We start from the raw sequence: 12,955 nt of genomic DNA, 5'->3' as shown, positions 1-12,955 counted from the left end.
TTTTTCTACTATTCAAGTCCAAATGTCTGCTGTTAAAAGAGATCTTTATATAAAAGAAAAACAGTTTGGGATAATTACCCCACATTGCTGAGAATATCAAAACCCCAAAAAAGGAATTAATGAAATTCCTTAAATGTTCTCATACATTTGAATCCGTCATAACATTTGCCAGAGCAAATGTTAAAACTCACAAGTTATCACATTAGTACTTTTTAAAGCTTTAACTTGAAATGTTTAACCACATGTATATGTATGTATATATATATATATATATATATATATATATATATATATATATATATATATATATATATATATATATATATATATATATATATATATATATATATATATATATATATGTGTGTTTTTTCATTTGACCAAAGACAGGTAGTTAAGAAAACGTGACTAGAAATGCTTCTTAAAACGCTACCTGATACCTACCTCCAAATCGACTCTCAAACTTCAAACTGACCCATGCTCAGGCTCTTTGTGCACTACAGACAGAGCATGTGAGCCAATCAGAGTCCAGTCCTGATGATGACGCTCAGGTGTGCTGGGCAAGGAATCAGTGACGTAACAATGGTCCCTCTCCCTTTGCTTAGAAAGTCAGCTTCACATAGTCCTTTAGATGTTTTGTTCCAGGGCATCAGTTATTAAGATAGTTAACAGTGCTGAAGGGTTTGCCAAATCGTACTGTTAAACAAGACATTAAAAAAGTTGTTGCACTCATAACTATATTTGTATTAATTTGTGATAGGTCCTTTGGTATAATGTTATGACCTCTGTTTTTTATACTGGTAACATTTTACTTGTGCTTTTTTGAGTTGGATGTTAAAGCAGAGTTAAAATGTAATCGGCATGAAGTAAAGGCATGTCTTTAGACAATTTAGAAAGTTTGAAATGTTTAAAATACACGCAGATTTAGAAAGTCACGTAAAAGAAACTACAATTTTGAACAAAATAATAATAATAATAATAATAATAATAGATTTAATTTGTTAGCGCTTTTACAGGTGCTCAAAGACGCTTTACAGATAATAGTGAAGAGAAAAGAAAAGAGAAGAAAGGAACAACAAATAAATATATAGTTAAAGTTGAATTAAAATTATACAAAAGTGGGAGTGAGTGGGGGGGGGGGGGGGGCTGGTTGTTGAGGGCTTTGTAAGTAATGAGGAGGACTTTGAAGTGGATTCTTTAATGGACGGGGAGTCAGTGGAGGTTCTGGAGGATGGGAGTGATGTGGTCTCGGGAGCGGGTGTGCAGGCTCTAAGAAATGAAATATGGATGTTGTTTGCATTAATTGCTTTTTTTATATTGAAACTACTAAGTAAATGCACTTTTTACAATTAAATCAAGAGACTTTAATTGCATTTATGTAAAAGTTCAACATTTTGGGATTACATTACCATGTTGTGTTGTATTTAAATGGTAAAGTTATTTAAAACGCACTGATTGTCCCAAAGTGCTTGCCGTACTTTCTCAGCACATGCGCTGTAAGACCGGAGACATGCGTCATTTGGATCCTGTGACTTTGAGATGTGGATGACAGAACCGCGTATTTTTCCCTTTCCTGTGCCATCCTGCGATTTTATGGTAAGTTTCTTAAATATTAACATATATTAAACACAAACGGTCCCTGAAACACAAAAGTTGATGTGTATTTTTGATTTCCCTGCTACCAACTGTGTACTTTGATGATAGATTTGAAAAGCGGTGCAGCCTAGCTAACAGCTAGCTTAACGGTATCTTTTTAATGATGTTCCCTTGCACTTAAAAGTGTTAGAATATGTCACAAAAGAGGTGAAATTTCAAGCTTTGTCTGTAGAAGTCTCAATCGTTATGTATTTAATGATTTTAGCTTGATGTGGTTATAATTAGTAAGGTTAGTAATGAACTTTTACCTCTGACCAATTGGAAACGTTTTTTCCCTCCTTTAAAAAAAATGTGTTTTAAATGTGCTTGATTTAAAGATTTGAGAGCATGGTTGCAAATGCCAAAAAGTTCATAGTCGATTAAGGTCTTCTAAGTCTGTTAAAAATAGCTTCATCAAGTGTAACGCCCTGAGGGAGGTTTTTTTGTGAAATTGTAAAGCTTATTTGGAAGAAAAGTTTTTCCCATCTGCACTGTACTGTTGCGTCAGCTGGAGCCGTGCCTGGTCGTTACGTTAATTATGTCGGTGAGGAATATCAAAGTGTGAATTATTTAAAGCATGTAAAGGAACGCACTCAACAAGCACATCTTCACTTAAGACAGCTCTTAAATAGACACGGAATTCACCCGAAAACGTGTTTCTTTATCATAATCAGAGAGAGAGAGAGAGCAAGATTAAATCGTGGTAGTGGCAGGTACTTCCGCCGCAGATGCCACTATTTGCTGAGACTACTGCGGCTGCTGAAGGGGTGTTACTCTGGGTGCCGAGCCAAGCGAATGTTTGTGGCCGTTGCAACATTTTTTTTTTTAATGACAGTATACAGGATTAATTATTTTTGGCATGAAGTTCATTGTGTGACTAATTCTCCAACTTTGAATTTCAGATTTCCAAGTTGTCGGGGAGTAGCCAAATGTATCGATGAAAGCCGGTGGCTTAAAAGTACAGTAAGTATCCTTCACGTCTCCAAATAAGTTGAAGGCTAAATGAGTAGGATTTGTCAGTTAAAACAAACAATGTTCTAAGTTGGCTTCAGCTCGAAGCACATGCCGTGTTTAAGATCAGTGGTGGAATGTAACCAACTACATTTATATTACTGCACAAAGTACAAGTACCACAGAAATATACTTGAGTATTTCCATTTTCTGCTACTCTGTACTTCTACTCAATTACATTTCAGTGGGAAATATTGTACTTTTACTACACTACATTTATTTGACACTTGTAGTTACCTTTTTAGATCATGTTTATATTCACATACATTTATTACTAATTTACTCAGTTCTTTCCAAAATGTGCTCTAAATTAACAAATCACAACATTAACACATCTTGTATATATGTCAATGTTTTATTATAATAACATTGAATTGTATTCTATAATGATGCAACCCTTTTACAAAAGGCATTCTGCACAAAGTACTTTTTCTTTTGATACTTGATTATATTTGGCTAATAACACTTTGGTGCTTTACCTTAAGTATTATTTTGAACTTGGGACTATAGCAAGTAATGGAGTATTTATACTTTTACTTTGGTACAGGATCTGAGTACTTTTTCCACCACTGCTTAAGATCCAGTAATGGGTTGCTATATCCTGCACCTCACACCCTGAATTATGTTATTGGGTGCAATAATAGTTGTTATTTACAGTACATTTTGATCATTAACACATTTCTCTTTTTCTGTATGTTTTGAATGTGGAGATGCAAACAGTGTACTGAGACTCAATCTACAAGGTACCAATTACTGAAGCACTATAAATTAAAAATCCTTCAGGGCAAGCCCTTCATCACAGATTTGGAGAGCGATGGCCAGCTCTGTTTTCAGAGAGCGAGGTGATTTTAAAAATATTTTAATAGATGCACATGTATAAGAAAAGAACCTCAGCTGAACTTCTTTGTTTGGTTTACACCAATAGATGAACTCCTGTCCTTTCTGCTATGACACTTGATGGATATTATTATAGATGCAACAGCTTTAAACAAAACATTTTAACCTGTATCACAATGTGTTGCAGGTAAACGCAGAATTCACCCGCATCACCACCGTTCCGCTGCTGCCTACCTTCATGTCTCAACTGGATCGCCATTCGTCTCAGTCGATGAAGGTTTTCAAAAAGAAGGGGGGAACAGCAGGACGCAATTTGGGCCTGATCATGGCAGCCATGGACAAGGTATGTAGTTGTATTCAATTGTGTAGTTTTGGCACTGCAACACCATATTCTCTTTATCTCTCTCTCTTGTTGTCCCTCTCATATAAATATATTTTAACCTCTCTGACCCCCTTTCTTTGACTTGCCAAAAATCAGCACACAAGCATAATCAGTATTCTTGTGTGAAGATTTAGAAAATGTGTTTGTCCCTCAGGATCCCACAGTTGAAACACGATGGGACTGTGTCCTTAAAGCGCTCTGCGTCTACATGAATGAAAGTTCAGAGAGCTTCATAAAGGAATATTTGGTAAGTTGAAACATAGCGAAACACAGATATATATATATATACATATAAACTTTAAAGTAGAGACACTACATACTGATATACACCTGGGGCCGTATTCACAAAGGATCTTAGGGCTAAAAGTAGCTCCTAACTGGCGAATTTAGGAGAAACTCCTAAACATAATGGGCGTGTCAGTCTTAAATTTAGGACTCCTAATTTTATTCACTAAAAGCAATTCACAAAGTATTTTAGGCCTAAAAGTAGCACCTAAGTTTAGGAGAGCTTAAAAGTCCTCGAGAGGACTCCTAACTCAGTAAGACCTATTCACAAAGAATCTGAAAATGGCTGCGAGACTAAATGTTTTGGAGACAATGGAAGACTGTGAATTGATCAAGAGATATAGGCTAAATCGTGAGGGTATCAAACTTGTTGTGGAATTAGTGCGGGATGCAATAACATCCCCGACTAACAGGAATAACCCGATTAGTCCGGAAATAAAATGTTTGGCAACACTACGATATTTAGCAACAGGGAAAATGCAACTTTGCAATGCCGACGATTTAGGAATATCGCAACCATCAGTCAGCCGTGCCATAAACCAAACCATCAACGCGCTCCCTAGACCACATATCATCCAACAGTTTATCCGGTTTCCTTTGGACAATCAACAACTACACAGGATTAAAGCCAACTTCATGGCAATTGCAGGTATGCCCGGTGTGGTCGGTGCTATTGACGGGACGCACATAAAAATAATTGCGCCATCAAAAGATGAGGACGTGTTCGCCAATAGAAAGAAAGTACATTCCATCAACACGCAGATTGTTTTCATTCATCATGATAGGGTGGCTTGAACGGCGGTATGGGCTGTTATTGAAAGTGTTTGAGTGCTGGAAATATGCTCATTGGATAATAGTTTGCAGGGTGCTTTTAATTGCCTCCTTGATTTAATGCAATTTACGTATTTTTATTGTTTGCTCTCTCTCTTTAACGTGCATATACAACGTCATTATCGTGGTCTGCACAAACTTGTCATCATGCGTGTATTCTGCTAACTGCACTGTCCATAACTATTTGATAGGAATACATTTCTAGCCTAGGCTATTTCCTTGTTTTTCGGTGATTTAGTGGGCTCGTTTGTGGGATGTTGCGGATGAGTTTCACCGAGACCGCCTGCTCTGAACAACCAATCACCGTACTGACCGCTTCTAAACTCATGCACGAGAATCGACGTAATCCATAGCAACGGCGCGTCACTCTTAGTTCACTCTTAGTGATTTATCCTTAGTATGAGTAGGTCTCAGCGGCTTTGTGAATAACTTTTAAGAAAAAACTCCCACGTAAAATGTTTTAGCGCGAGTTAGGAGCACTCCTAGCGGTAAGATAAAATGCTTTGTGAATACGGCCCCTGAACATTTGCATAATATGTCCTCTTTAAATTAAAAGCAAAAATAACTACTTAAATAATTGAAATTGTTTTTTATTCAAAGTATTTGCTGCTACTTTGGTTATATTGTTCATGTACATTCACAGCTACATGTATTTATTTACAATGGAAAATAATAAAAGGATTTGCTCATTTGTTTCATATTATAAAATTAGGGATGTCCCGATCACCTTTTTTTGCTCCCGATCCGATTCCGATCATTTGATTTTGACAATCTGCCGATACCAATTTTCCCGATCCGATCTTTGATTTTGACAATCTGCCGATACCAATTTTTCCCGATCCGATGCATTAAAAAAAAAAAAGCATTCAAGTTGTCCCTTAAGGTATTTTTTTATTTAAATGACAGTACCCAACTACCCATTCTATCCAACATGGATATAGGATATTCTTTTTTCACAGCAGCATTGGATAAAGCTTATCAGTGGTCCACCACAAAATAACAATGTAAACAAATTGAGTGCAGATAGTGCAGTAACAAAACTAAAATAACTACTGGAAAGAGGTAGCTTGACTAGCTTCACAAGTTGACATTCAGTCACAAATAAATAATAAAATAAAATAAAAATTTGGCTTAGTGCAGAATTCTAGCCTTAAGATTAACTAGTCTAGTATTAGTGCAATGAACAATAACAGCTTAACATAACATGAATAAACAAAGTATTATATTTCCATCTTACTGGAGTAACACAATTCAAATATAAAATGTAAACAAAAATGGATATAAAATTGCAAGGCACCGTTTGTTTTTTTAAATCAAGGGACGGTCAGCTCTTGAATGTAAGCTGCACTCTTACTTCTTACTCACTCTCAGGCTTCAAAATTAAGTGGAGGTTTTTCTTTAGGAAAATCAGCATCTCTACCCTGTCAGGTGAGAGGCGGTTCCTTTTCTCATCAAAGACGTTGGACACTGCACTAAAGAGTCTCTCACTGTCCACAGAGGTGCAGGGGGCACAGAGAAACCTGGTTGCAACAGTAGCCAGTGAGGGGAACCGTGAAGCATTATCTTTCCAGTAGTGTAGAGGATTGCTTTTCCTAGGGCTGGTTTGTTCTGAGAGATAGGTCTGTACCTGGACATCAGCTGATTTACTCACGGACCGGGCCTCTAGCTGATTCTCTTCCAAGATCTCGTCCAAGACGCTGCCCAGGCTGCTGCTTGCTTCTTGGCGTGGTGTCTTGCGCATAGGCTCTGCTGCCTCTGGCTCTTCACTGGCAGCCCTCTCTATCTTTGCCACCTCCAGGATGAGGTTATCCGTTGCAAGCCTCAGATTGTCTGACTTTGTGAAGAATCTGAAAATAGATAAATGTAACAATTACCCACAACAAAGAAAAACATAAGACAAGAAGACACCACACAGCACAACAGTTAAGTCAGGCAACTGCCTTACTTCTATACAAATCTAATCATTAACAGACCTACCGTAATTTTCGGACTATAAGGCGCACCTGAATATAAGCCGCAGCAGCTAAATTGAATGATGTGTACATATATAAGCCGCAGGTGTTTTAATGTTTAATTACCATATGTAAGGGTTCGTGCACAGAGGGGATTGTCGGGAAAGAGATGGCTGTTTGAGGAAGCTCCCATTTATTAACATTTCAACAAACAAATTGCATATTTGCATAACGTATTCAAGTGTTAGCATTTAGTGCAATAGTAGCTACAGAACATGTACTGTGCTGTTTAAACTTTACTGTATCACATAGCGTTTCAGACACACAAACTTTTCAACTTTCAAACTTAAACGGTGCGCTCCCAGCGCATGTACCGGCAGTGATCTACAGCAGTGGTTTTCAACCAGTGGTACGGGGACAAACTGTCTCGCTCTCGTAATGTCTGTCTGTCTTGCTCTCGTTCTGTCTCTCGTACCACTCTCGGTTCCACTTTTACTTTTGCGCGCTACCTGTCTCACTCTTTTCCGGCCTCCAGCTTTTCCTGCTGGAACCCGCAGCTTAAAGGTGGGGAGCGGGGACCGGCCATAGAGCCCATAGAGTTAAAGGTGGTGGACTGTAACCTGTAAAACCCATAGATTTAGGAGGTCCCCTAGTGGCCGTTGGCTGTAAAAATCCATAGATTAGCCGCACCGTTATATAAGCCGCAGAGTCGAAAAATTGGGGAAAAGGCGCGGTTTATAGTCCGAAAATTCCGGTACATTTAAAAAGGAAAGAAAAATTGAAATTGGCTTGAATAATGAATACTGGTTGGTTTTATATACATAATTCATAACGTAATAGAAACGATTATAATAGCATTCAAATGGTACATTAATTTACTGTATTTGCCTGTCTTTGTATCTTGGATCCACTAGAGTGGCGATGCTGTACAGTGGCTTCTCCTCTACCTCAGCAAAGCGGGTCTCCACTGCCTCTAGGAGCGTGCTCTTCATTGTTCTGACCCCCTGGTCAGTGGTCTTCTCCCGAGAGAGTACACGTTTGAGGGCTGTTATTGCAGGGATGACATCAGCTGCAGATGCAGTGGGATTGCTCACATCCCTTGTGAGTTCCTCAAATGGAGCTAACACCTCAGCTGTCTTCTCCATCAGGGTCCACTGGTTGGCTGTCAGTGTGGCTGGCAGGCTGTAGTCAGCTGCATACACAGAGAGAGCCCGCTTTTGCTCCAGGATGCTCTGCAGCATTTAGAGGCTGCTGTTCCATCTCACTTGCACGTCCTGCTGTAGACGCTTGACGTCCATCTTCAGATCCTTCTGGATATCTTCCAGCCGGGAATAGGCCAACGGGGAATGTTTGAAATGGCCAACAATTTTTCTCGCGGTGGCCAGTGCGTCTATGACGCTGCGCTGAGACAGCAGACCCTCATGCACAGCAAGTTGGAGCGTGTGTGCAACACAGCCCACACTCGTTATTTCCATATCATCCATGGCTTTCACCATATTTCGCGCGTTGTCCCGCAAAATGACATGGACCCGAGGCTTATCTATTCCCCAACTGTTAAGCATCCCCTCGATGGCCTCTCTCACACGATCTGCTGTGTGAGATCCGTGAAAGTTCTGAGCGTGCAAGGTCGCATGTCGTAAATTAAACTGCGAGTCGATCCACTGTGCAGTGAAGCTAAGGAGTGACATTGGACACACAGAAGAACTCCATATGTCTGTGGTAAACCCGAAAGCAGGCACGTCTGTTAACAGGGCTTGCAGGTGGCCACGAAGCTTGTTATGAAGGGCAGGCAGAGCTTTCTCTGTAAAGAAATGACGAGAAGGCAACTCGTAACGTGGCTCCAAGTGCTCCATGAGACGGCGAAACCCCACGTTCTCCACCACAGATAACGGCTGGTCATCCAACGCGATGAATTCAGCTATCTTGGCTGTTATTTGTTTGGCCTTGTCACTGTTCTGGGACAGTTTCTCTTTCCTTTTCAAAGTCTCAGAAAGTGTAGATTGTTTTAGTGCCTTTGCCCGAGTGGTCGATGTGTACTCCTCGTGTTCCTCTTGGTGTTTGTTTCTCAGGTGGCGTATAAGATTGGTCGTGTTGAACAAGGCTCTGTTCTTTCCACCACGCGGAACCTCCGCCTCGCAAACATTGCATCTGGCTGTTACACTGCCTTCGCTTTCAATTTTAAAATAGTTTCAAACTCCTGAAATTTTCTGTGTCCCGAGTCACCAGCTGAACGTAGCCTCTCGTTAGCTTACTGCTACTATTAGACACGCCCTGCCCACTCGGTTGCCAGATTTGAGAGAAATAAGCAACCAGGTATATGAAAACAAGCCCAAAAGAAGCAACACATACATGATGTTGTGTAATTTTAAACCAAAACTAAGGCCTCAGGATGACTTTAAGATGTGAACATGGTCATTTTTGTTTTGTAACATTAAATACAATTATAAAAATATTTTATTAAAAAACTTTTTTTTTCCCGATCTCCTTGCTCCCCATTCCGATCGATTCCGATCTTTGGAAAATCACGTGATCGGATCGGGACATTCCTATATAAAATGATGTGTGTCAGGGCTATTTCTCACTATGTTCTAATCCCACTTTAGGAGGTTGAACTTCCAACAACACAAATGGAGCCAATGGTATTGGGACTCTATCTCGTGAAACACGAAGGAGCAGAGCCCGGGGAACCACTTGTGGATGTTAGTGTCATCATCGAGGGTGTTGGAGTGCTGCGAGAGCTGAAATACTTGGCAAATGGATGGGCAGTACTGCTTTGACTGATTTACAGCCTCAATCTGAGCTACCCCAAGGAGCTGAAACATACATTTGAATTCATTCAAAAAGTATTGATGGGGTTGGATGGCAACAGACTGTGTCAACCAATGTGCAGGTTCTGAAAAACAGATTACAAGAGTAATCCCAAGGACAAAATACTGTGACAGAGATAACGTCCAGTTAATTTCCATCTCTGTACATTCTCTCACACACACGCACACACACCACACAACCCACACACAACACACAGAGACACACCGCACACACAGAGACACACAGACACACACACAGACACACAAATACCACACACAGACACACGCAATTGTGTTTCTGCTTTAGAAAGTTCAAGGCATATGTTCATGTATAACAGAGGCTAAGATTTACTGTAACACATTATGTGCTTGAGCAATATTATGTGATGCGTTTCATCTAAGTGTTTGGAAAGACATTAAAAACACCATACTTTTTGGTAAAGTTGCATTTTATAAAATGTTCATATAATAAGTCATTGTTGTAGCTTTTCAGCCCACGTGTTAACTTCTTGAGTGACTCGTGTTTCTCGTCACTGTCAAATTCAGCAGCTGTGGGTTTTTTACGCAAAGAGCTTTACAATTCTAATATGTGCACCTACCACCATTGGGCTGTCGGAGTTAAGTGTTTTTTTGTTGTTAAATTGTGTTCGCAATTCAGATGGTTGTTTGCAAAATGCCATGTTATAAGTGTACACTACTGCACTTTGTCTAAAATTAACATTTTAAATAAAGTGAGGGGAATTCAAATTACTGAGTTGTAGTCATTTGAATTACTTATATTGATAGAGCAATTTGGATTAAAGTATATTGAGTGCAAATAACACAATCCTACAACATAAATGGAACTAATTTGTGTTAAGTAATTACAACCTAACTGTGTTGGGTAAATCAGCGCACACTTTAAGTAAATACAACATAATTGGGTGAAGTAAAAACAACAATTTAAGTAAATTCAACATAACTGTGTTAAGCAAGTACAACATAACTATGATTTAGAATTGAATTAAGATGCTTAGGTAAGATTTACTTAAATGCAAGAAGTAAATATTAGTTTACTAGTCTTGTTTCCTATTTACTTATCCTTGTTACGTGCAACCGGTTGACATAACTGGATTAAGTAAATCTAACATTTCATTTCTTTGAGGGGTGAGGAGGCGGGCAGCAGAGTTCTGGATATGTTGGAGTTTATTGAGGAGGTTGGATGGTATGCCATAGAGGATGCTATTGCAGTAGTCAAGTCGTGAAGTGATGAATGCATGAATCAGGGTTTCAGCAACAGAGGAGGAGAGTGATGGGCGGAGACGGGCAAATAAGAAACAAACTTCATTGTTCATGGGTCAATTGAAACCTTTGATTTCACGGTTATCCAGGCCAACAAATGTGATTCATATTATTGTTATAATCACGAAATATGCCTAAAACTCTTAAAATGGCAATAAAACTTACTGGAATTATTTAACATTACTTTAGGTTAAAACAATGTGTTATTTCATCACTAATAGGGAACATCTATACGGAAATCATAAGGACTTACTTCTCCTTTCATTCATTTATTAAAACAAAGTCAATTTAATTGACTAAGATCTTACTATTTTGACATGTCTCACAGCAGAGCACAGGTGTGAATGACAGAATGAACGGTGCTTCTGATTCAGGTCCTTTTGCAGGCTTGCACACTAAAATAAAGCAGAGCCATCGTTAATGTAATTTGTGACACCTGTGCTGCTGTAACAAAGTCTGGTCGCAGGCATTTTCCTTGAAGTAAAGGTTAAATTTGACATTGTTTATTGTTAGCGCATTAATACTTTACCTTTTTTTTATCAGGCATTGATGTTGATGTATTGATTAGATGGAATGGAAAACCTGGTTACTGAATTGCTGCATGACTTCACTGTTCGTTTCATTTATCCAGTCCAGATGGTGAGGCTACAAAAGCGTATGAATCTAAGAAAGTTCAGGTATATTAAACATTAAACCTTTTACTGAGACTGTGAACTCATTCTTAACCTCAAATTAAATAGTCTAATTTTAAATAAAGCCCCTTAGTAATATTGGGATCAAGCAAAAATATTCGATTTAATTGTAATTAATTAAATGTATTTGTGTATTTTTGTAACATTTGAAGTTATGGGGATAATGATTTTAGTATCTCTATTTCATCAAGATATAATATTATTATGACTTAAACTTCTTTGTTAAGCGCTTAAGTTATACATTCCCACACGGTGGAAAATAAAGCATTCAAAGCAAATAGACACAATATGCCAAATCATAGAAGTACACAACTGTGTACATGAATTTAAAAATAAAACACATATTTTCTTACCCAATGCAGAAATGGATTTCACTCGTCCGTTTTAGGTTTTCAATTGAATCTCATGATTTAAAATCTCATCATCTGTTGCTCACACAGGGTGGATGTGTTCCTCCCTTCATTTAATGTTTGAGGGAATCATTTACAAAACAAAATGTTCCACTTAGTTATTTGGTTAGGATATAATCTACATCTTTCGTCAATTGTTAATCTAAAAACCAAGAGTACACTGTGTTATCTTGTCAGTGTGATGCAGTGTTCAGAAGTCTCCACTGGAGGGAGACTTTCACCTTACTGATCTTCACACATGCTCTCTCTCTGTCTGCAGGCTGTACAGAAAACACTCTGCTGTTGCATCACTTCACTCCCTCCCTCCTGCCTTATGACGTGTTCAATGTTGAAATAGAAGTTGCTCCATTGACCGTTTTTGTGTTTCTTTTTTTAACGTTTTGATTTAAACTGCAACAGATACCATTTCATGGAAAGAATGGGGAGACCCTCATTAAACCTAAAATATAAATATTAGAAAGATCATACAACTGAAACTATTGATTTGATAATTGGTTAGGCGTTTCAACTACTAATACAATACAAATAACAAATAGAAGCTGGTTACGGTTACACAATGTATCACAGCATGGCTTGTCTATGACTGCTGAAATACAAAACCCCAGGCTCTAAACATGTGATTGGCATTTGCTTGTTTTTCATACAGGAAAAGATACATTAATAAATCAAATAATCCCTATTTTCGATGTCATAGATCACACAAAGTATTGATGCCGTGTCCTTTGCTTGTGGTATTTTCTTTAGGGTCTTTGTTCATCACTTAAATGTGATCGCCTCTGTTTGGCTATCTTAAGTAATACCAGTAGGCTACTGTCTCTTCATGGACATTATT

The 12,955-nt window shown here is 38.5% G+C and overlaps 1 protein-coding gene across 1 annotated transcript; it reads left to right on the top strand.

The window, feature by feature from the left end:
* The first annotated feature begins 3,418 nt into the window (after positions 1 to 3,418).
* LOC307016713 (uncharacterized protein) lies at positions 3,419 to 10,490 on the top strand. Its single transcript, XM_079645971.1, has 4 exons — positions 3,419 to 3,488; positions 3,671 to 3,826; positions 4,020 to 4,112; positions 9,537 to 10,490. Exons 2-4 carry the CDS (start codon positions 3,722 to 3,724, stop codon positions 9,708 to 9,710), a joined length of 372 nt encoding a protein of 123 aa, XP_079502097.1. The 5' UTR covers positions 3,419 to 3,488; positions 3,671 to 3,721; the 3' UTR covers positions 9,711 to 10,490.
* The last annotated feature ends 2,465 nt before the right edge of the window (positions 10,491 to 12,955 follow it).

Source organism: Notothenia rossii (genome assembly GCF_949606895.1).
Source record: "Notothenia rossii genome assembly, chromosome: 1".
In the NCBI taxonomy this organism is placed as follows: domain Eukaryota; kingdom Metazoa; phylum Chordata; class Actinopteri; order Perciformes; family Nototheniidae; genus Notothenia; species Notothenia rossii.
Note: the sequence above shows the minus strand (reverse complement) of the source record. Positions and strands in the feature narration are given on the sequence as shown.

Excerpts from the sequence above, each read along its gene's own strand:
- LOC307016713 (XM_079645971.1), top strand. The coding sequence starts at position 3,722 with ATGTCTCAACTGGATCGCCATTCGTCTCAGTCGATGAAGGTTTTCAAA. Across the intron at positions 3,827-4,019 it reads TCATGGCAGCCATGGACAAG|GATCCCACAGTTGAAACACG; the intron begins GTATGTAGTTGT and ends TTTGTCCCTCAG. Across the intron at positions 4,113-9,536 it reads GCTTCATAAAGGAATATTTG|GAGGTTGAACTTCCAACAAC; the intron begins GTAAGTTGAAAC and ends ATCCCACTTTAG.